The 22,101-nt window shown below is 48.1% G+C and overlaps 1 protein-coding gene across 1 annotated transcript in view; it reads left to right on the forward strand.

Annotated features, from left to right (window-relative positions):
* MOGAT2 (monoacylglycerol O-acyltransferase 2) overlaps window positions 1–11,937 on the forward strand; it is a 56,978-nt gene extending 45,041 nt beyond the window's left edge. Inside the window, exons 4-6 of the mRNA XM_077841863.1 lie at window positions 7,791–7,965; window positions 8,616–8,815; window positions 11,174–11,937. Of these exons, the coding sequence (XP_077697989.1) occupies window positions 7,791–7,965; window positions 8,616–8,815; window positions 11,174–11,328 (530 nt within the window). The 3' untranslated portion in view covers window positions 11,329–11,937. The remainder of the gene's footprint in view (window positions 1–7,790; window positions 7,966–8,615; window positions 8,816–11,173) is intronic.
* Window positions 11,938–22,101: the final 10,164 nt, after the last annotated feature.

A 22,101-nucleotide genomic window follows, 5' to 3' on the forward strand; every position in this document is an offset into this window, starting at 1 on the left:
AACCAGTGGTCTCCAAAGTGGGGTGCGCGCACCCCAGGGGGTGCACAAGTCGATCGAGGGCGGGGCGCAGCAGGAGGAGCGCCACCGGAGCAAAAGGGCGGCGTGGCAGGAGGAGCACCGCCCGAGGGGAAAAAACGGGGGGCGGCCCTGAGTCCTCCGGCCCGTGGAGGAGCAGGGGCAGCCGCACAGCCAGCGACGGGAAAGAAGCGGCACTATGAAGGGGAAATCATAGAATCATAGAATATCAGGGTTGGAAGGGACCCCTGAAGGTCATCTAGTCCAACCCCCTGCTCAAAGCAGGACCAATCCCCAATTAAATCATTCCAGCCAGGGCTTTGTCAAGCCTGACCTTAAAAACTTCCAAGGAAGGAGATTCTACCACCTCCCTAGGTAACGCATTCCAGTGTTTCACCACCCTCCTAGTGAAAAAGTTTTTCCTAATATCCAACCTAAACCTCCCCCACTGCAACTTGAGACCATTACTCCTTGTCCTGTCCTCTTCTACCACTGAGAATAGTCTAGAACCATCCTCTCTGGAACCACCTCTCAGGTAGTTGAAAGCAGCTATCAAATCCCCCCTCATTCTTCTCTTCTGCAGACTAAACAATCCCAGTTCCCTCAGCCTCTCCTCATAAGTCATGTGTTCCAGACCCCTAAACATTTTTGTTGCCCTTCGCTGGACTCTCTCCAATTTATCCACATCCTTCTTGCAGTGTGGGGCCCAAAACTGGACACAGTACTCCAGATGAGGCCTCACCAATGTCGAATAGAGGGGGACGATCACGTCCCTCGATCTGCTCGCTATGCCCCTACTTATACATCCCAAAATGCCATTGGCCTTCTTGGCAACAAGGGCACACTGCTGACTCATATCCAGCTTCTCGTCCACTGTCACCCCTAGGTCCTTTTCTGCAGAACTGCTGCCTAGCCATTCGGTCCCTAGTCTGTAGTTGTGCATTGGGTTCTTCCGTCCTAAGTGCAGGACCTTGCACTTATCCTTATTGAACCTCATCAGATTTCTTTTGGCCCAATCCTCCAATTTGTCTAGGTCCCTCTGTATCCTATCCCTGCCCTCCAGCATATCTACCACTCCTCCCAGTTTAGTATCATCCGCAAATTTGCTGAGAGTGCAATCCACACCATCCTTCAGATCATTTATGAAGATATTGAACAAAACCGGCCCCAGGACCGACCCCTGGGGCACTCCACTTGACACCGGCTGCCAACTAGACATGGAGCCATTGATCACTACCCGTTGAGCCCGACAATCTAGCCAACTTTCTACCCACCTTATAGTGCATTCATCCAGCCCATACTTCTTTAACTTGCTGACAAGAATACTGTGGGAGACCGTGTCAAAAGCTTTGCTAAAGTCAAGAAACAATACATCCACTGCTTTCCCTTCATCCACAGAACCAGTAATCTCATCATAGAAGGCGATTAGATTAGTCAGGCATGACCTTCCCTTGGTGAATCCATGCTGACTCTTCCTAATCACTTTCCTCTCATGTAAGTGCTTCAGGATTGATTCTTTGAGGACTTGCTCCATTATTTTTCCAGGGACTGAGGTGAGGCTGACTGGCCTGTAGTTCCCAGGATCCTCCTTCTTCCCTTTTTTAAAGATTGGCACTACATTAGCCTTTTTCCAGTCATCCGGGACTTCCCCCGTTTGCCACGAGTTTTGAAAGATAATGGCCAATGGCTCTGCAATCACAGCCGCCAATTCCTTTAGCACTCTCGGATGCAACTCGTCCGGCCCCATGGACTTGTGCACGTCCAGCTTTTCTAAATAGTGCCTAACCACCTCTTTCTCCACAGAGGGCTGGCCATCTATTCCCCATGTTGTGATGCCCAGCGCAGCAGTCTGGGAGCTGACCTTGTTCGTGAAGACAGAGGCAAAAAAAGTATTGAGTAAATTAGCTTTTTCCACATCCTCTGTCACTAGGTTGCCTCCCTCATTCATTAGGGGCCCACACTTTCCTTGGCTTTCTTCTTGTTGCCAACATACCTGAAGAAACCCTTCTTGTTACTCTTGACATCTCTCGCTAGCTGCAGCTCCAGGTGTGATTTGGTCCTCCTGATTTCATTCCTACATGCCCGAGCAATATTTTTATACTCTTCCCTGGTCATATGTCCAACCTTCCACTTCTTGTAAGCTTCTTTTTTATGTTTAAGATCCGCTAGGATTTCACTGTTAAGCCAAGCTGGTCGCCTGCCATATTTACTATTCTTTCGACACATCGGGATGGTTTGTCCCTGTAACCTCAACAGGGATTCCTTGAAATACAGCCAGCTCTCCTGGACTCCTTTCCCCTTCATGTTAGTCCCCCAGGGGATCCTACCCATCCGTTCCCTGAGGGAGTCGAAGTCTGCTTTCCTGAAGTCCAGGGTCCGTATCCTGCTGCTTACCTTTCTTCCCTATGTCAGGATCCTGAACTCAACCAACTCATGGTCACTGCCTCCCAGATTCCCATCCACTTTTGCTTCCCCTACTAATTCTTCCCGGTTTGTGAGCAGCAGGTCAAGAAAAGCTCTCCCCCTAGTTGGCTCCTCTAGCACTTGCACCAGGAAATTGTCCCCTACGCTTTCCAAATTGTCCCCTACGCTTTCCTGGGTTGTCTATGCACCACTGTATTGCTCTCCCAGCAGATATCAGGAAAATTAAAGTCACCCATGAGAACCAGGGCGTGCGATCTAGTAGCTTCTGCGAGTTGCCGGAAGAAAGCCTCATCCACCTCATCCCCCTGGTCCGGTGGTCTATAGCAGACTCCCACCACTACATCACTCTTGTTGCTCACACTTCCAAACTTAATCCAGAGACACTCAGGTTTTTCTGCAGTTTCGTACCGGAGCTCTGAGCAGTCATAGAATCATAGAATATCAGGGTTGGAAGGGACCCCTGAAGGTCATCTAGTCCAACCCCCTGCTCAAAGCAGGACCAATTCCCAGTTAAATCATCCCAGCCAGGGCTTTGTCAAGCCTGACCTTAAAAACTTCCAAGGAAGGAGATTCCACCACCTCCCTAGGCAACGCATTCCAGTGTTTCACCACCCTCTTAGTGAAAAAGTTTTTCCTAATATCCAATCTAAACCTCCCCCACTGCAACTTGAGACCATTACTCCTCGTTCTGTCATCTGCTACCATTGAGAACAGTCTAGAGCCATCCTCTTTGGAACCCCCTATCAGGTAGTTGAAAGCAGCTATCAAATCCCCCCTCAGTCTTCTCTTCTGCAGGCTAAGCAATCCCAGCTCCCTCAGCCTCTCCTCATAAGTCATGTGTTCTAGACCCCTAATCATTTTTGTTGCCCTTCGCTGGACTTTCTCCAATTTATCCACATCCTTCTTGTAGTGTGGGGCCCAAAACTGGACACAGTACTCCAGATGAGGCCTCACCAATGTCGAATAGAGGGGGACGATCACGTCCCTCGATCTGCTCGCTATGCCCCTACTTATACATCCCAAAATGCCATTGGCCTTCTTGGCAACAAGGGCACACTGCTGACTCATATCCAGCTTCTCGTCCACTGTCACCCCTAGGTCCTTTTCCGCAGAACTGCTGCCTAGCCATTCGGTCCCTAGTCTGTAGCGGTGCATTGGATTCTTCCGTCCTAAGTGCAGGACCCTGCACTTATCCTTATTGAACCTCATCAGATTTCTTTTGGCCCAATCCTCCAATTTGTCTAGGTCCCTCTGTATCCTATCCCTCCCCTCCAGCGTATCTACCACTCCTCCCAGTTTAGTATCGTCCGCAAATTTGCTGAGAGTGCAATCCACACCATCCTCCAGATCATTTATGAAGATATTGAACAAAACCGGCCCCAGGACCGACCCCTGGGGCACTCCACTTGACACCGGCTGCCAACTAGACATGGAGCCATTGATCACTACCCGTTGAGCCCGACAATCTAGCCAGCTTTCTACCCACCCTATAGTGCATTCATCCAGCCCATACTTCCTTAACTTGCTGACAAGAATACTGTGGGAGACCGTGTCAAAAGCTTTGCTAAAGTCAAGAAACAATACATCCACTGCTTTCCCTTCATCCACAGAACCAGTAATCTCATGATAAAAGGCGATTAGATTAGTCAGGCATGACCTTCCCTTGGTGAATCCATGCTGGCTGTTCCTGATCACTTTCCTCTCATGCAAGTACTTCAAGATTGATTCTTTGAGGACCTGCTCCATGATTTTTCCAGGGACTGAGGTGAGGCTGACTGGCCTGTAGTCATACTGCTCCCTTACATACAGTGCTTCTCTCTGCTTCTCTCCAGCCACTGGCTGCACGGCTGCCCCTGCTCCTCCTGAGTCCTCCGGCCTGTGCTCTCAGGGCCGCATTCCAAAAAGAGCTTTAGAGCTGCAGGCCAGGGCCCCGGGGCCCCCTTAGCCCAGGGCCCTGAAGCCCCTAAAGCCCCTGCGTTCCGGGTGGCCCTGCCTGCTGGGGGGGCAGCTCCCAGAATCGTGGCCATGGGGGTGGTGCTGCCCTGCGCACAGCCACCTGCACACCCCCTGCACCAAAGAGGAGCTGCCCCAGGTCAGTGCTCTGCACCTCCTGCCTGCCCCAGCCCTGAGCCTCCTCCCGCACCCCCACCCTGAGCGGCCTCCCGCACCCGAACTCCCTCCTAGACCCCCCATCCCAACCTGAGCGCCCACTGTATCACAAAGTGTTAAACCAAGATTTTCAAAAATAATAAAGCCTATTCCATCACATTGCTCTCACTAAAACAAAAATTATTATTAATAAGATTTTAGTGAGAGCAAAAAAAGTTTTTGTACTGTTAATAAATAAAATAAAAAAATATTTTAAAAATATTGTTTATTTCATCTTTATCTCATCATTTTTTAATTTCTATTTTTGTGTATGTTTTATAATTTACACAGTATATTAGTACAGTAGTACATGTATATAATTTATACATAAATAAGTATACATATTGGGGGTGCGTGCTCAAAAATTTTTTACTGATGGGGTGCGTGATCAAAAAAGTTTGGAGACCATTGGTCTAAACAGACAAGACAAAAAGACCCTCATTTTGCAGATGGGGAGCAGAAGAACAGCCAGGCTAAGTGACTCGCCCACGGTCACACAGGGAATCTGTGGCAGAACAAGGATTTGAACCCCCATCTGTTGGGTCCTGGCCTAGTGTCTCAGCTACGAGACCACCCTGCCTCTGTTCATGCATTGCTCGTTACATGAAATGGTTAAAGAAAAGCCAACACGCCCTGATGCAACCCCAAACACGCTCAAAGCTGAGGACATAGCTTCACCGCCGCTGCTGATTTCAAAGGGCAAGTGCTGCTCACTGGCAGAGCTAAATCCCCCACATGCTGGGTGGAGAATTCAATTATTTCATGTTCAAATCGCATCCAGGCGAGAACTTGCTCTTACTATGGAAGACGGAGAAAAAACGTCCTCTGGACTTAGACCCTGCTGCTGTTGCAGGGAAACACGATGCAAATAACAAACCATTGTGCTACAGATGGAGCTGCCAGTCCACAGGTCACACAGGGTACATCTACCCTGCAAAAAACACCCTGCAACAGCAAGTCTCATCTGACTCCGGTGCTCACTACAGGGCAAAAAAATAGCAGTGTAGATGTTCCCACTTGGGCTGGAGCACGGCTCTGAAACCTGGGGCGGGGGAGGAGAGTGTCTGTTTTTAGCCCTGCAGCATGACCCTTGCAAGCCCATCAGTTAAACTGGGCTCTGAGACTCACTGGCTTGTTTGGCAGTGTAGACGTACCCACAGACAGAGATAGAATCCTGGAGAAGAAACAGGCAGTGAGAAAAAATAAGCAGATGAAAATAATACATCGCAGTTTCCATCTGAGCACCCCCAGCACTTTTCGAAGAAGGTTAAGTGTTATTGAATAGATGGGGAAACTGAGTCATGGAGCTAATAGGTACGATTTCCACCTGAGCCAATGAGAGTTAGATACTCAAATCCCAGTAAGATTCAGTGGATGTTTCTTAGGTTCCTTTGAAAATCCCAGCCTAAGTGTCTTGCCCAAAGTCTCTCGGTGAGTCAGTGGCAGAGGCAGAATAGAATGCTGGCCGAGTCACAGCTGCATCTCCACTGTTTAAAGAGACATAAGAGGGAGGCAGAAACCCAGTGGGCTCACCAGGGCTGGCACCGTTTTCATTGGCTCCACAGGTGAAGATGGGGTTTGTCATCCCACCAGGTCACCCATGGGAGCCCAATCCTGCTCCCATTGAAGTCAGTGGCCAAACTCCCATTGATGTCAATAGGAACTGCACGCCAACCCACCTCTGTCCTTTCCTCCTCCAAAATGCTGCCCCTGTTGCTGTTTATTATTAAATCAGCGAGGCTTTAGGTCCCGGTCCAGTAAAGCCGGAAGCATCCGCTTTGCTCTAGGCACACGAATGGTCTCACTGAAGTCCGTGGCACTATTTGCACACAAAGTTGAGCACCTGTGTAAGTGCTTTGCGGGATCAGTTCCTGGGTGCTTGCCCAGACCCTTTACACCCGTTGCAGCAGCGCTTTCAAAGTGCTGGAGCAGCAGCTTCTGCTGTGCCCCTGGCACCCGAAAGTGCCCATTGCACATGAGCTGGCAGAAAGCGCAACAAGGTTTTGGGGTGGGAACTGAGCGAGCAGCCGCGCCATGGCATGATGCACGGCACTTTCCAGCTGAGCACGCGCGGCGCTTTATGAAGGACGAGATGGGGAAATGGAGCCAGAGAGCTACTAGGTACGATTTCCACAGTGGCCAGTGAGAGTTAGACACTCAAATCCCAGTAATATTCAGTCGAGTTGGGCACCTAACTCCGAAAATCCCAGCCCAAGTGAGTTGCCCGAAGTCTCTTTGTGAGTCAGTGGCAGAGAGAGGATGGAATGGTTCAGGGCTGGCCGCTTGGCAAAAGGCCACAACAGCTCCCATGCTTCTCAATAGCAGCTGTTTAGCAGAGCCATAACTCGGCATTGTAGCACCTGGGGCAAGCAAACATATTTGCGCCCCTACCCGGGTTTTTTCCTCATGCCCCCCCCCCCCCCCCCCCCCGCAGCTTGGCACCCTGGGCGGCTACCCCGCTCGTCCCACCCTAGTTATGGTTCTGCTTTTTAACCTATTCCTTTGTCTGCTGCTGCCTGGTCTCCAGATGCTAATAATCACATACGTACTGTTGTTTTCCACCATGATGCCTCCTGCACCAGGAGCAGTCTCTTTGACCAAATCTGTCAAACACCTCTCACCTCCAAATCCCTTCTTAAAATCTTCCCAGGCAGTCGCTGCCCCTTACTTCTTCCCATTAGTAACCCCGGACCTGCCCTCTGCAGAAAGGGGGCCATAGGTCTTGCCTTGTCTTATTTAGACTGGAGACTTTTCAAGGCAGGGAACAGGACTTACCTCTCCAAGGGACCTCATTTTCAGGGACACCACTCATTTCAGCCCCAAAGTCACCCACATTCCACGCAAATCTGTTGTTGAGAAATTACTGACATCAGCGATACAGAACCCTGACCCCGACCTAACAAAGAGAGGGATAAATCCCACGCTTGTTCAGTCTCCTGCATGGGCCCCACACGTTGGGTCACTGTCACAGAGTGAGGCTGAGCCCAGATTCCCTAAAAAGGACCAGCTCACCCTGTGACTGTCCCCCAGTTGGGGTTTGGAGGGCTGGAAAGGGCTGGATCAACTTCTGGCGCTATAGAAGAGAGGAGGAAGCACCTTCCAGCACCGTAGCGGAGCTGTACAAGTAGTGATGTATGAATGACTGACCATGGTAATGGAGGCTCTTCATGTCAAGTGTCTCTTCTTGTCTCTGCCCCACCCAGGCCTCATCCCCTCCGACAAAGACAGCGCTTCGTACGTACTGAGGAGGCGGGGAGGCGGGAACGTGCTGGCCATAGCAGTGGGAGGGGCCCAGGAGGCCCTGGACGCACGGCCCGGAGCCTTCACCCTACTGCTGAAAAACCGCAAGGGGTTCATTCGGCTGGCAATAGAGCACGGGTAATGCTGGGAGCCCTGTCGCTGCCCTCACGCCGACACCACAGCAACAGGACGGGAGGCAGGGGAATAAGGCCACTAGGCCAGAGGAGGGGAGGACGGCCTGCTGGCTGGGCCATTCCCCTTCCAGTCCCACAGCCGGAAGGAGAGCCGGGGCTGGCCTGAGAGCGCCAGGACTGACGCTGGTTGGGGTGCCTCTACCGGCCAGCTCCAAAGCCTGTTGACGCCAGTGGGAGTCTCTCCATTTACTTCAGTGGGCTTTGGCACGAGTGGCCATTGGCTTTGCTCATGCTCAAGGCCGGCACTGTGTTCATAAAACCACGCCCTAGACAGCGCTGCCCATCCGCGGGAAGGGGGAGCCTGCCTGCTCTGAGCAAGATAGAGACTCCTTTGATGGACAGGGGTAGGCTAGCTGAGCCATGCCACTCCCCCGGCACTATGAGCCACAGAGCCCTCGCGTGGGCGCTGCAGACGCTGCTCTTCCAGAGGGGCAGGTGGCAGTGCCTTCACCTTGTCTCCTGCCCAACGGCAGAGCGAGCATTCGTGCAGAGTGCAGAGCTCTGCTGGCTTCTGGCCATGCACAGAAAGAGCCTCCTTTTGCGTGCCCTGTCTACTGGCCTGCTGCCTGCCGTGTCCCCGTTCTGCCTCTGCAGGGCTCCACTCGTCCCCGTGTTTTCCTTCGGAGAGAACGAGCTCTTTGACCAGGTCGACAACCCAAAGGGCTCCTGGCTGAGGCGAACGCAGCACCGTCTTCAGCAAATCATGGGCATCTCCCTCCCCTTGTTCCATGCCCGGGGCGTGTTCCAGTACAGCTTCGGGCTGCTCCCATATCGACGGCCCATCTTCACCGTGGGTAAGTTTGTCCCGGTCACAGGGTGCTGTGATTGCGCTTGGAGATTGTTACAGGCACCTAGGGCAAGACGGTGCCTTTGGACATAGCCCTGTGCCAGGGATAGTGCTTACGCTACATCAATCCCAAAGCAGCCCCCCAAGGGGCGTTGTTACTCAGAGACATACAATTCCTGCCCCTGCTTTCTCCTGGCTCCAGGGTGGAGTTAAGGATTTGCTGCCAGCTTGCACAAGCTAAGCCATGGCTCGTTTCAGGCATATGACTAGGGCACCTGCTCCTGGATGCACAGAAAAGCTTGAAAAGGTGACCCAAGTATAATGGATGTCTGCCTGAGTCTGCAGACAGCCTGAAACAATAGCTCTAAGAAGTGTGAACTGCCCCATTGATCTGAGCTCAGAAACCTCCTGCCTCCCGCAAGGATGGGCAGGGCTATAGCATAGAGATGGGGGCTACAGGGAGCCCCTTTTATGGTGTACATAGGGACCAGGTTGCTTTGGTTCAGCTCTGACCTGAGACTTTGCATCACACTAAGTAGATTTGATTGTTTCTGCATCCTCCAGCCAGTTCCACAAGCAGATCAGAGACTGAACAAATCTGCAGCCCTACGGAGTGTTTAAAAGGAGCAGCACTAGATTTAGAGAAGAAGCAGCTGAAAGAGCTGGTTAAATGAACAAACTACAGAGAAAGGCGGTTCCTAGCATGCCAGTCCACGTGTGGCTAGATTTCAGTGGAGCTCAGTGGTTTCAATGGAATCGCACCTGCTTTCACCAACAGTGGATTTGACCCACTGAGCACAGCCCGCATTTGTTAGTCTAATTAAAGACCAAGGCTGACCATGCTGATTGGGTTTGACAGCCTACAATTACTCCTAATTGTTTTACAGCTTGTTTGGAACTTCTCAATGGCTTTACTTGCCCTCACACCTGCGTCTTCAGGACCTTTAATTAGAGAGATGGACAGCAACTTGAAACAATAGGAACCCATTGCAGCCTGACAAACACAATTAGAGTGAAGTTCAGAAGGACAACAGATAACCTCAAGGCCTTCCTGCCTGATAAAGAGGCAGCCTGTCCCACTGTAAATTGCTTCTTGGGGAGGAAGGACATTTGTTCTTATTGCTAGAGTCTCTTAGGCCCCATCTACATCTTTCATTGACTGTAATGGAAGTTAGGGGCCAAAATACCTTTGAGGTGTTTCAAAATCAGTTTCAAACCCTGTGAAGGTTTTCAGAGGGTGGGCGAATACCACTTCCTGAAAATCAGGCCCCTTTAAGGTGCCTCTCCAGTTGGGCACCCAGAAGTGGAAGCAACCAAAATTACAAGTGTATTTTGAAAATGTTGACCTCTGTGGATATGCCTCCAGTGCAATAAAAGACTGGCCGCTGGCCCATGTCTGCTGGCTCAGGCTGGTGGGACTGGGGCTGGGGGGTTATAAAATTGCAGGGTAGACCTTCAGACTCAGGCTTGAACTGGGGCTCTTGGAACCTCCCCTGTCGCGAGGTCCCAAGTCCTGACTGCAGCCTCATCTCATACATCTATACTGCAGATTTTTAGCCCTACAACCTGAGCCCCACCAGCGTGAGTCAGTGGCCATTGGCCAGCGGCAGGTGTTTCACTGCAGTGTAGACATGCTCCCCAGGCCTCACGCCTAGCTCCTGGGGCTCTGTGAATGGCTTTGTAGATAAATTCAGCTTACGATTAAGGGGGGAGGCTTTTTTGGTGATAGCCACAGTGCTCCCACGGCTCTTCCCTGGGCAAGAGCCAAGATTCCGGTGGCAGCTTGTGGCTTCACTGAGATCTTTTCTCTGTGTTTTAAAACAAGAGGTTACTCCAGAGGTGCCAAATCCTAGTGACAGTGAGGGCTGCAAGGGCAGCTTGCCAGGAACCCCAATACCATATCTCATTTATCTCAAATGGTGACAGCCTGCCTTTGTGTCTCATGGTACCCACAGATAACGTTACCTAGCTCTTATCTAGCACTCTTCATCCACAGATCTCAAAGCACTTTACAAAGTAAGGTCAGTATCATTATCCCCATTTTACAGATGGGGAAAACTGAGGCACAGAGTGGTGAGCAGACTTGCCCAAGGTTACCCAGCAGAGCTGGAACTAGAACCCAGGTCTAGTTCCTGAGTTGTAGTTCAATGCCCTATCAGCTAGGCCCACCACCTCCCAAATACAAGTCCATAGCATACAATATTCCATCTTGATCCCTAACTACAATTCTGTTCAAATGGAACATTGCATACTTGAACCTAGAGCCTCCAGGGGCCACAGCTTGGGATTAAAGATGAGGGCAGCATCTGGATACCCTGGCACATAGGATGTAGTCTTTCCTAATGTTTGTGCATTTGTTTTCCAGTTGGGAAGCCAATTAAGGTGGAGAAGAAGCACAACCCATCCCAAGAAGAAGTCGATCGATTACATCAGACGTACATTGAGGAACTGTGCAAACTCTTTGAGGAGCATAAAACGAAATACAATGTCCCAGAGGACAGGCATCTTGAATTTATATAAACCAGGCCAACCCATTTGTTTATTGTGGGGATGGGCCTGAAAGTTCAGCTCCACATTTCTCCACCATCTGGAGCGTTCAGAACCTCAGGTTTGGATCCTGCCCTCTACAAAGCTAGGGGCCAGCTACAGATTTGGGGCCTGTTTCCCCAACATTTGTGTGCGTTTAGATCCAGAGTTTGAATTTAGGCCCATCTCTAGTTTCCACTAGTACCGTATGGTACTTTCTCCAGTTTCCCACACTCTATAGTGTCATGATCACTTGGTAAGAGATTGTCAAATAAAAATCACAGCAATATTAGAAGTCCCCTTTAGTAAAACTCCTATTTCCAATCCAGCCTTAAGACTTACATCAGCTTTATTAAATCACCCTGCTATTTCCAGACAGTGGTAAACTATTAAGACCCTCCCTTGCATTTAAGTCTAGATGGGTGTTGTTTTCACAGGTTAGCTGTGAAAAAGTTCAGGCTCAAAGAAGCAGAGGTCAATGCCCGCAGCATCAGTATGGGCTATTGAGCCTTTCACGGGTAGATTGCCTGTTTGGCTTCAACAGAGGTTATGTCTGCACTGCAATCAGATAGGGCGATTGCAACACACGTATACATACCCAACTTGGCTTTGATCTAGCTAGCAGTATAACTGCTTATGGAGTAACAATAGCAGTTATGCTGCAGCAACAGCAGTGGCTACACGGGCTAGCTCTGCCCGCCCAGACCCTGGATACACACCTGAGTGGCCTTCGCCCAGGTACGTCGACACGTGCTGCAGTCGCACCTCCTGACTGCCATGTAGACATACCCAGAGTTACTCAGCATTCAGACCAAGGTAACAGATAGGAGCACCTCCCCAAGGGATAGCTCAAAGCAGTCACCAATGAGCTGAGAACAGGCATTGAAAAAAGAATGTTTATTCATAATCTCATCTGTGTAAATTGCTATAATTTTTTAACATAATTTTGACAGATAAATGTATGCTGTTTTATCTCTTAATCTGGTGCTGGTTCCTGTACTCACACTGGGTTTTTTCCCCCTCCCTGAACTACATATAATTTACTAGGAGGTTCAGATTCTCAGCATCACAGCATGGCCTTGTGTAACAAAGAGACCTGTGGCCATCACTGAATGCTGTATCCCACTGACATGAAAGAGACGAGGCCCTTTATAAAGGGCAGGGTGAATTTCAAAGGGTTTGAGATCCCAGCTGAGGCAGCACCTGCTGTGTGTTAGGTCTGGATAGTTTGGAAATGTTCACAGCTTGGCACGTTATCCACATTTCATCACACCGTGTTGTAACTGTACAGGGAACGAAGGATTCCCAAGCACTTTGTTAACATTCATTAACCAGGTCTCGCAACACCCTGATGAAATGGATCATTACAGACACTGCGACTGTTTCCCTCATATTAGGTAACCCTAACCTTAACCCTAATCCTTTGAAAACAAACTCTGTGAGACGACAAGACCATGCTCCCTTCTCTCTTCCGCCAGTGCAATCCTACTGATTTCAACAGGGCTGCACCAACATACCAGACGAGAGAATCTGGCCCAGAGAGTCAATCGTGAATGGTGCTATGTACACATAGTGTTTAATCCTAAACTCTTTCTTAAAGGGAGAGTGTGATGGTTTCAGTCACAGAGACCCCCTTGGGACTGTCACCTGATGTGCTGGAATTACCTCTGAGCCCGTTTTCCCTGCCAGCTTGGGACTCCAGAACCCCGCCTTGTTGAGCCAGACACGCTAGCCTGCTGCAACACAGACCTAGGTCTGGTCCACGCCCCCAGAGCTGCAGACTTTAACCAAAAACTATTCAGAGGGTCACCTATCTCCAGCACTCAGACACCCAGTTCCCAATGGGATCCAAACCCCAAATAGATCCATTTTACTCTGTATAAAGCTTATAATGGGTAAACTCATAAATTATCCATCCTCTATAACACTGCTAGAGAGATATGCACAACTGTTTGCTCCCCCAGGTATTAATCACTTATTCTGGGTTAATTAATAAACAAAAGTTATTTTATTAAGTATAAAAAGTAGGATTTAAGTGGTTCCAAGTAATAACAGACAGAACAAAGTAAGTCACCAAGCAAAATAAAGCAAAAACATGCAAGTCTAAGCCTAATACATTAAGAAACTGATTACAAGTAAAATCTCACCCTCAGAAATGTTCCAATAAGCTTCTTTCACAGACTAGACTCCTTCCTAGTCTGGGCCCAATCCTTTCCCCGGTATAGTCCTTGTTAGTTCCAGCTTAGGTGGTAACTAGGGGTTTACTCATGACTGGCAGACCCCTTTGTTCTGTTCCACCCCCTTTTATAGCTTTGGCACAAGGCAGGAATCTTTTGTCTCTCTGCGTCCCTACCCCTCCTTCTAAATGGAAAAGCACCAGGTTTAAGATGGATTCCAGTATCAGGTGACATGTTCACATGTTCTGTGAGACCCCAGCTTTCATTCTTCCAGGGTTGTCCCGCACGCACCCAGGAAGGTTTGCAAGTAAACAAACCAACCAATTGTCCTAGTCAATGGGAGCCATCAAGCTTCCAAACCACCATTAATGGCCCATACTTTGCATAATTACAATAGAACCTCAGAGTTATAAATTTGTTAGTCTCTAAAGTGCCACAAGTCCTCCTTTTCTTTTTGCGGATACAGACTAACACGGCTGCTACTCTGAAACCTTTCATATACCTAGTTTCAGATACAAGAATGATACATTCATACAAATAGGATGAACACACTCAGTAGATTATAAGCTTTATAATGACAGGTTTCAGAGTAGCAGCCGTGTTAGTCTGTATCCGCAAAGAAAAGGAGTACTTGTGGCACCTTAGAGACTAACCAATTTATTTGAGCATAAGCTTTCGTGAGCTACAGCTCACTTCATCGGATGCATTCAGTGGATCCACTGAATACTCCTTTTCTTTAAGCTTTATAATGATACCTTACAAGAGACCTTTTGCATAAAGCATATTCCAGTTACATCACATTCACACTCATAAGTATATTTCCATAAAACATTATGGAGTGCAATGTCACAGAGAGTAGGAGTACTTGTGGCACCTTAGAGACTAACCAATTTATTTGAGCATAAGCTTTCATGAGCTACAGTTCACTTCATCGAATGCTATAGCTCTCGAAAGCTTATGCTCAAATAAATTGGTTAGTCTCTAAGGTGCCACAAATACTCCTTTTCTTTTTGCGAATATAGACTAACACGGCTGTTACTCTGAAACCTGTCACAGAGAGTATGGACAGAAGATGAGGAGGGAGAGGCATCTGAGACAAGAAGCATGTTACTAAAGGGCACGTTTGGCAGGTAATCAGGACTTTAATTAGCTGCTTCTTGATATTGAGAACTTTATTAAACACTAACTTAATGGCATTTAGCATTTGGGAAGTTATGCTGGGGAATGAGGAGTAATCTTTAGGAGGCCATGAGCCATCTGTTTAGATTATTTTTCACTGCCCATAGCTCCCCAGGGGCTTCTACAACCATCACTTCTCTCCCCCTTCTCTCCTCCAGCCGTATGGAATGCAGTCAGAATTCTCTCAAAGATTTTTATTATAACAATTATTTGTATTAATGCACCAACAAGCACCTCTTTTAGCACATGGGTAAAAATGGGCTGATCAGTTTCTAAATGGGGAATACTATTGATTTCTAGTGCACTTGTTCCAAATTCTAAACTGATCACATTGCAGCTGGTATTATTCTGAGGTTGAATAATTCTGCACAAAACTCTCCTCTTTGGAAGGAACAACAGACAACAACATGAAAAAGCAGCAGAACCTCGTAAACATTTCTAAACACTCCTCTAGTAATCCCATGCTTAATCCTACTGAATCAAGCAGGTCATCTGCCATCATTTCTTGTACTGTTCCTATTAATAACTCTCTCGCTCAGGCCTTAAATAAGGTTGCAGGTGGCCATATGCAGCAGGAAGATGTATCAGGAAAAAGAAATTACTCTCCAGCTCCCCTTCCCCCTCCATTCTCATCCAAGCTCTTGCTAAATCCTGTTGTTTCTTCTTGTATAATAGCACCACAGTCTGTCCTGTGTTTTCTGTCTTCATGGCCATTGTCTGTGCCTCAGTGGCTTTTCAGCTCGATTGCCATGACCGTCTCCTGCCTGACCTCTACAGCTACAGAGCATCAAGACTGGTATTGTTGGTGGAGTGGAGTCTGAGGGACATAAAAAGAGACAAGGTCCAAGATGCAGGCCAAAGCAGTGTTGTGCAGGGCCTAGAAGACAAGGGGGAGATGTTTAGCTTTGAAGTAGCATGACAAGGGGCTAATAGGTGGGGAGCTGACATGACCAGATCCATGCATGAGGAAGATCATTTTGGCAGCTGCATTTTGGATGGCCCGGAGGGGGTGATGTTGTTGCCAGGGTGGCCAGATGGGAGGAGGCTGCAATGAAAAATAATGGGAGCCTGGGTAAGCATTCCAGACATTGGGACAGAGAAAAAGCCCTAGAGTCTAGATATATTGTGGAGAAAGAAGCGGCCTGACTTAGATATGGCCCGATGACCCCCGCAGGCTGCAAGCCTGGGTGGCACATAGGATGGTGATATCAGCAGACATGGAAACTGGGGGAATAGGAGTAGACCTCAAGAGCTCAGTTTTATCCATGGTAAACTGCGCTAGGAGGGAACATGAGCGAGACAGGCTGAGCTGCCAGAGGGAGGGAGACAGGTCAGCAGGGGAGAGGTAGATTTGTGAGTCCTCAGCACAGCCAAAATTGCTGAATTCATGTGAATGGAGAAGGTCACGCAGGGAGAGGGCATGGGAGGAGAAACGGAGCTGGCCAAGGACAAACCCCACACGGACGCCAGCCAAGAGGGGGAGGAGGAAGAGGTGCCAAAGGTGGTTGTGAGTGAGCTGTCAGACAGGGGGCAGTACGAAGGGTGCACAGGGCCCCAAAAGTCAAGGGAGGACAGTCCAGGGGGTGGCAGCGAGCAGTAGTATCAAAGTGTAGTCTGGTGGGCCTGGCCACACAAACACAGGAAATATGGAAAAGTAACCAGCGTGATAGTCCTGACCTGGACTGAGACTAAAGCAGGGTCTTTACCCCCTCTCCTCCAGTAGCTCAAGGGTCCTGGCCCTTCCTTAGCATCAGGGGGACTACAGGCCAGCTGGCCTGCCCGCCCCACCCTACTGCTGCTGCTACTATTCAGGAAAGTGTTTCTCTCTCCCTTACGCAGCTGGGTCTCTCTGGAAAGCGGAGCCAATCTTTAGCTGCTGCTTAGCTAGAACAGCTGGTTCCCAGCACCTGCTTACTGGGCTTCTCCTTAGGCCAGGGCTTGCTACACCCTGGCTCTGCAGACCCTTAAGAGGGGAAGACTGCCCTGCTGCAAAGGAAACAGCACGGCCGGAGAAGGATGGAGTACAGGCCCTGAGGCCTGGCCAGGAAGATGTAGAGACCTTGAGGAGGGCAGTTTCAATAAAGTGGACAGAGCACAAGCTGAGGCTGGAGTGACTCTAGATTTGAGCTGGAGGAAAGGAAGTGAATTAAGGCCTTGGTTATAAATGGTTTGTTAACAGGACAATTTTGTCCTAACGCCAGGACTGTGCACGTGGGCACCACAGGAACCTAAAAAAACCCACAGAGCTCAGTATTTGTGCTTGCATTGTATTTGTCATGCAGCAGGGAGCCATTAATGGATCAAAACAATGCCAGGCCTTATCTCCTCATGGAGCCACCGGTCAGCAACTGAATTATTGTCAGGAGACCAGCTCTTGTGTTAGTTTGGTCGCACGACTGGCTCCTTGACTCATTAAAAAATCCCGTGAAAAAATACAAATACAAATAATCAAAACTTGGAACCAGAGAGCGGCCTGAACCAAAATCTCAGACTCAAACCCCAACTCCTTCCTGAACGACAGCAACGCTGGGATCTGAATTTCCTGTCCTGGGGCCATCTCTGATTGAACCACAAGTACTAGAATTTGTGGATGCCCACCCATACTGTAGCCAATGCCAAATCCACAGGAGTTCATTACATTATGTGCAGGGGTCATCTAAAAAATACATCACTTTTTGAAGATAGAATTACAGAGCCCCCCTTTCTACCCCCTGCTCCATACATCAGCACCGGGAACTGGCTTTTTTTAATGTGAGGCACAACCATCAACAAGAAATGATCAGTTCAGAGATTGCTTTCGGGTGTAGCTAAGGTAGCTCTAACTGAATGTGCTGCACACATAGACAGACATTTCATGTTTCCTTGTTTTGGAAATATCAGAAGAAACTTGAGAGTCCTGGTTTAATGGTCTCTGCTTGCTTGGTCGCTTGTCCATCTGTCAGATGCTCTTTCTAGCAATTCTCTTAAGAGAAACCCTAATCTGGATTTGTCTTACTTAGTGGATTCAAATGATAAGACTCAGAAAATCAACTCAGACAACTGAAGAATACAGAACACTGACTGATTCCAAAGCAAAAGGAAAGCCAAATATAATAGCAATTTGCCCTTGAACAGCAGCTTCCCTCCAGAGATTGCAAATTGCTTTACAGATGTCCTTGAATCAAGTTTAAGGTTTGTTGGTTTCATGGCAAGAAACTACAGAAATTATGCTTTGTCATGGCAAAAAGGCTTCTCAGTTTGAGCTGAAATCAACCCCACATCTCACAGTATTAATGTTTTTGCCAAGTATATTGTACTTAAAAATACCCCAAAACTACAAATGCATTTGTCCAGCGCCTAGCGTAACAGGATCCTGGTCCATGACTGGGGTTCCTAGGTGCTACGATAATATAAATAAATAAATAAATAAATAGCAATTAATAATAAAATCACTAAATTAATTCAAACAGAAAAAATCCAGAATCCACCTGGTATATTTATACGTTTATAAAAATTATCCTAGACTTCAGTTCAATCAAGTACAATGATCTAAAGGTTCCAAAATACCTAGTGATTTTGGGTACCTCAGTTCATGGGTTGCCCAACTTGAGACACCTTTGTGGGATTGGAACTTCAGAGAAAGCTGAGCACCTGCCCTCTGAAAGGGGCTAAATTATATGGTTTTCTAGATCTCCTGTCACCTCTAAACACAGCTTGACAAAAAGATGCTCCAGAAGCAAATAGTTTGTTGGACTTCAGCAGGCAGCACTGCCTTGGTTACACTTGGAGGATTATCTTCATTATCATAAGCACAAGGAACGGCCACATATTCAGAAGTGGCCAATGATGTTGCATGTGTCAGCCTGAAACACCATGGACTGAATCTTAAAAAGTATTGAGACCCCTAACTCCAGCTGAATGAGATGCAGGCGAACATCAGAAAGTCCATTTTGACTTCAGAATCTTTAGTATTCCTACCCGAATCTTGAGTCTAAGAACTCATGCAATCAGGGGACAGAAACATGGAATGTGATATACGTAGCCAATCAAAACAGCTTGATGTTTGAATACGCAAAATAAACTACCCATGAGCAAGCTACAGACCAAGAAAAATGTCTAGAAAGTCCTGGCAAATTATTTCAAACAACATGACATTTGAGAAAACCACGATTTCCTTGCAGATGCTTCATGAACAGAAAAAGATGCGCAACTTGACAAATTAATTTGTTCTGAATTATTCAACCAGCCCCAGTAACTGATATTCAGGACAAAAACCCATTATTTTGGGACAAATGTGTAATTGTCTCTAATGCTATCATGGGTTCAGTAAATACAGTAGTTTTGTGATTGCAAACAACTGATTCATGGGAAAGCGTACACGTGGAGTAATAATAAAAAGAAATTCTACTCCACATCAGACCGTACTTTGAACTCAGTGAATAACCCTGCAGTACCAAAGCAGGTAAATAAAGCTATAGAATTCTCCTCCTATATATCACTAGAATAAAGTAACACCAAAATTTTCAGAAGGGACCACCTAGGACTAAGTACCTGCTCTCTGAAAATTAGGCCCTGTTAAAGTGTCTCAAATTTGGCCACCAAAAAATAGAGACCAGTCACTTTTGAAAATCTTACTCTAAATGACCTGCTTTTATCATCCCATCGCTGCTGGGACTAAATATTAATCACCTGTGCCAAAGGAGTTACTTGGGTTGCATAATCCCTTACTGTATTGTATATCTGGCCATGTTAATATCTTAATAAATATACTTTGCAGCATCAAAGACCAGTGACCTCAAAGCACTTTTACAGATATTTATTAAATAAGCCTTACAATCTCCCTGTGAGAGGGGTATTATTAGCCCCCATTAACAGATGGGGAAACTGAGGCACAGACCGGTCATGTGACTTTTCCATAGTTACGGAACATGCCAGTGGCAGAGAAAGGAATGGAATACAGAGCTCTTGGCTCCCCATCTTGTGCTTTAACCACTTGATAGACTTCTTCCCTTTTGCTGAAGGATTGTCATAATTTAACTCTTTAAACAATGCAAGAAGTGATGGACTGAGGAAAAGGTTATTGAATTTAGCTCCTCCTCCCAAAGAATCCCAGTCCCTCCCCTTAATATTGATTGGTCCCTCGTCCTCACCCACTGGCCAGATTTGATGAGATGAGATTTGGACGCATCCCGCCCACCGCCATCCACACACCCCTAACAAATAGAGGACAAGATTGTGATAGCTGTTGGCAATTAGTAATTTATTAAGGGTGACCATTGTAGGTAAACTGAGGCAGGGTCCAGACTAATAATGAGACTATCAAAATACTACATATTTTAGTAATGCTTACTAACATGTCATTCTGCATTTGTACAGCGCCTAGCACAGTGGGGGTCCTGGGGCATAACTAGGATTCCTAGACGCTATCACAGGGCAATTGATCAGATAATAGTAAATAATAAAAATAACAAGAAATGCTCCTCAAGCAGGTCCTGGCACTCAGCGCGCACCACAGTCACTTAAACACCAATAGAGTCTAAAACATCCTGGGCCAGATCCTCCGCTGGTAGCCGCCACTGAAGTCAACGGCATTGACGAGCACGATTTACACCTGCAGAGAGTCTAGCGCCATCAAATAGATACTATAAAAAACCTGGAAGGGCCATCATTAAACAGCCTGTGCACTTGACATGAGCATCTCCTATTCCGCTGACAGCATGCCCAGCCATGCTGGATAACGCTGCACCAGCTGGGCACCTCCTAAGGGTTCAAGACAAGAGGAGGACCAAACTGGGGGCATGCTGTGGACGTCTATTATTATCTGATTATTGTCGTGGCTAGAGGCTCCAATCTGTGGTGCTAGGGGCTGTACAAACACACCGTGAGAAACAGGTCCTGCCCCAACCAGCTCACAATCGAAATAGGCAGAGGAAGGGTGGATGAAAGAGGAGGATTATCTTCTGCATTTCACAGGTGGGAACTGAAGCACAGCGAGATGAGGGGACTTGCCCTGCGTCACAGGAAGTCTGCGGCAGAGCTAAGAATTGAACCTGGGTCCCAGGACCTTGACTATAGGACTATCCTTCTTCTTGTCTCTGAACCCCACAGCTCAGGGTAGAGGTGCGGGGGTGGAGGGATGGGTGTCGGATAAATGGGTCTGGCCCATCTCTTCTACCAAGCGTGTCCCTTGAAAAATCTCCTGCTCTGGGCCTGATCCAGCCAGATACAGGGAGGCACCGAGGCCCAGACCCTCAAAGACATTTAAGCACCTAACTCCCACAGATGTAATGGGAGTTAGGCACCTATATATCTTTGAGGATCAGGGCCTAAGCTCCCCTTTAATGCCTGATCCTGAGAGGTGTGGAGCAGCCACACTACCTACCAGCTCCAATGGGAGCTTTGCAGCTTGCAGGATTGGGATCCCTGGGAGGGGCACAGACAGATGAGAGGGGGCAGGATTATTCACTGATACCTGCAGGGCCTCAGGACCTTATCTTCTCCCAGGACAGAGCCCTAAGCACACTGCAGGGCTTTCCTGTACCATACATGCTGCTGCACAGTGATTGGGGGGGCCGGGGGGGAAGGTGTACACACAGCCCTGGGATTAGAACTGAGCCCTCCTGGCTATTAATTAACAGAAGTATTTCAGTCTAATGGCTCTCTGGAGACAAGCCGCAATAAAGAACTCGCTAAGGCAGCATAGCATCCAGGAGGACACCCTGCCGCTAATGCATCCATCATGTGGTGTCAGGCGTTGGAACAGGCTGGGGGAGGTGATCCCATGCAGCGAATGGGTGCTTTGGTCCTTCCATGTCTGTGAGTGGTACTGGGTTGTGCAGGTGTTTAGCTTCTGGCACAGGGATCTACTTAACAACCCAGCGGTGACGAGAGGAGGTAAAATTAGAATGCATCAAAGGAATCAATTTTTCACTCTAATAAGGATGGGTGGGGGGTTATCGGCCCGGTGGGTGACAGCCACCAATCCCAGCCCTTCACGAGTCCCCCAGCAAGGGAGGAATGTGGATGAAACCAAGTGCTTTGTCAGTGTCGATGGGCCTATTCTCATTTATACCCTGTTACACTGGGGGCTTAAAGTGGGCATACGTTACATGTAGAGTCCCCTTTCCATTGCCAGAGCGGTGCAAAGGCACTTAGGTGTGAATGAGGGTCAAGCCCAAGATTTTTTTGTATCTAAAACCGGCAAATCTGGGGCCTAGGCCCCAGTCATTAGATAAGGTTCCAGTGTCCGAGATTCAAGGCTAGTTCCAAGTACAGTGTGTGCAGGATATTAGACCTGGGCTACACACAAGTGTTGGATTTGTATCATTATTTTGATGAGGAGGGGTTAGTTCTACTAGCCTGGCTGCAGTTATACTAGTATGAAGGCGTTTATACCAGTAGAGCATATTCCCCTTCCCTTATGGGAATAGCT

Source organism: Eretmochelys imbricata, chromosome 1 (assembly GCF_965152235.1).
Source record: "Eretmochelys imbricata isolate rEreImb1 chromosome 1, rEreImb1.hap1, whole genome shotgun sequence".
NCBI lineage: Eukaryota > Metazoa > Chordata > Testudines > Cheloniidae > Eretmochelys > Eretmochelys imbricata.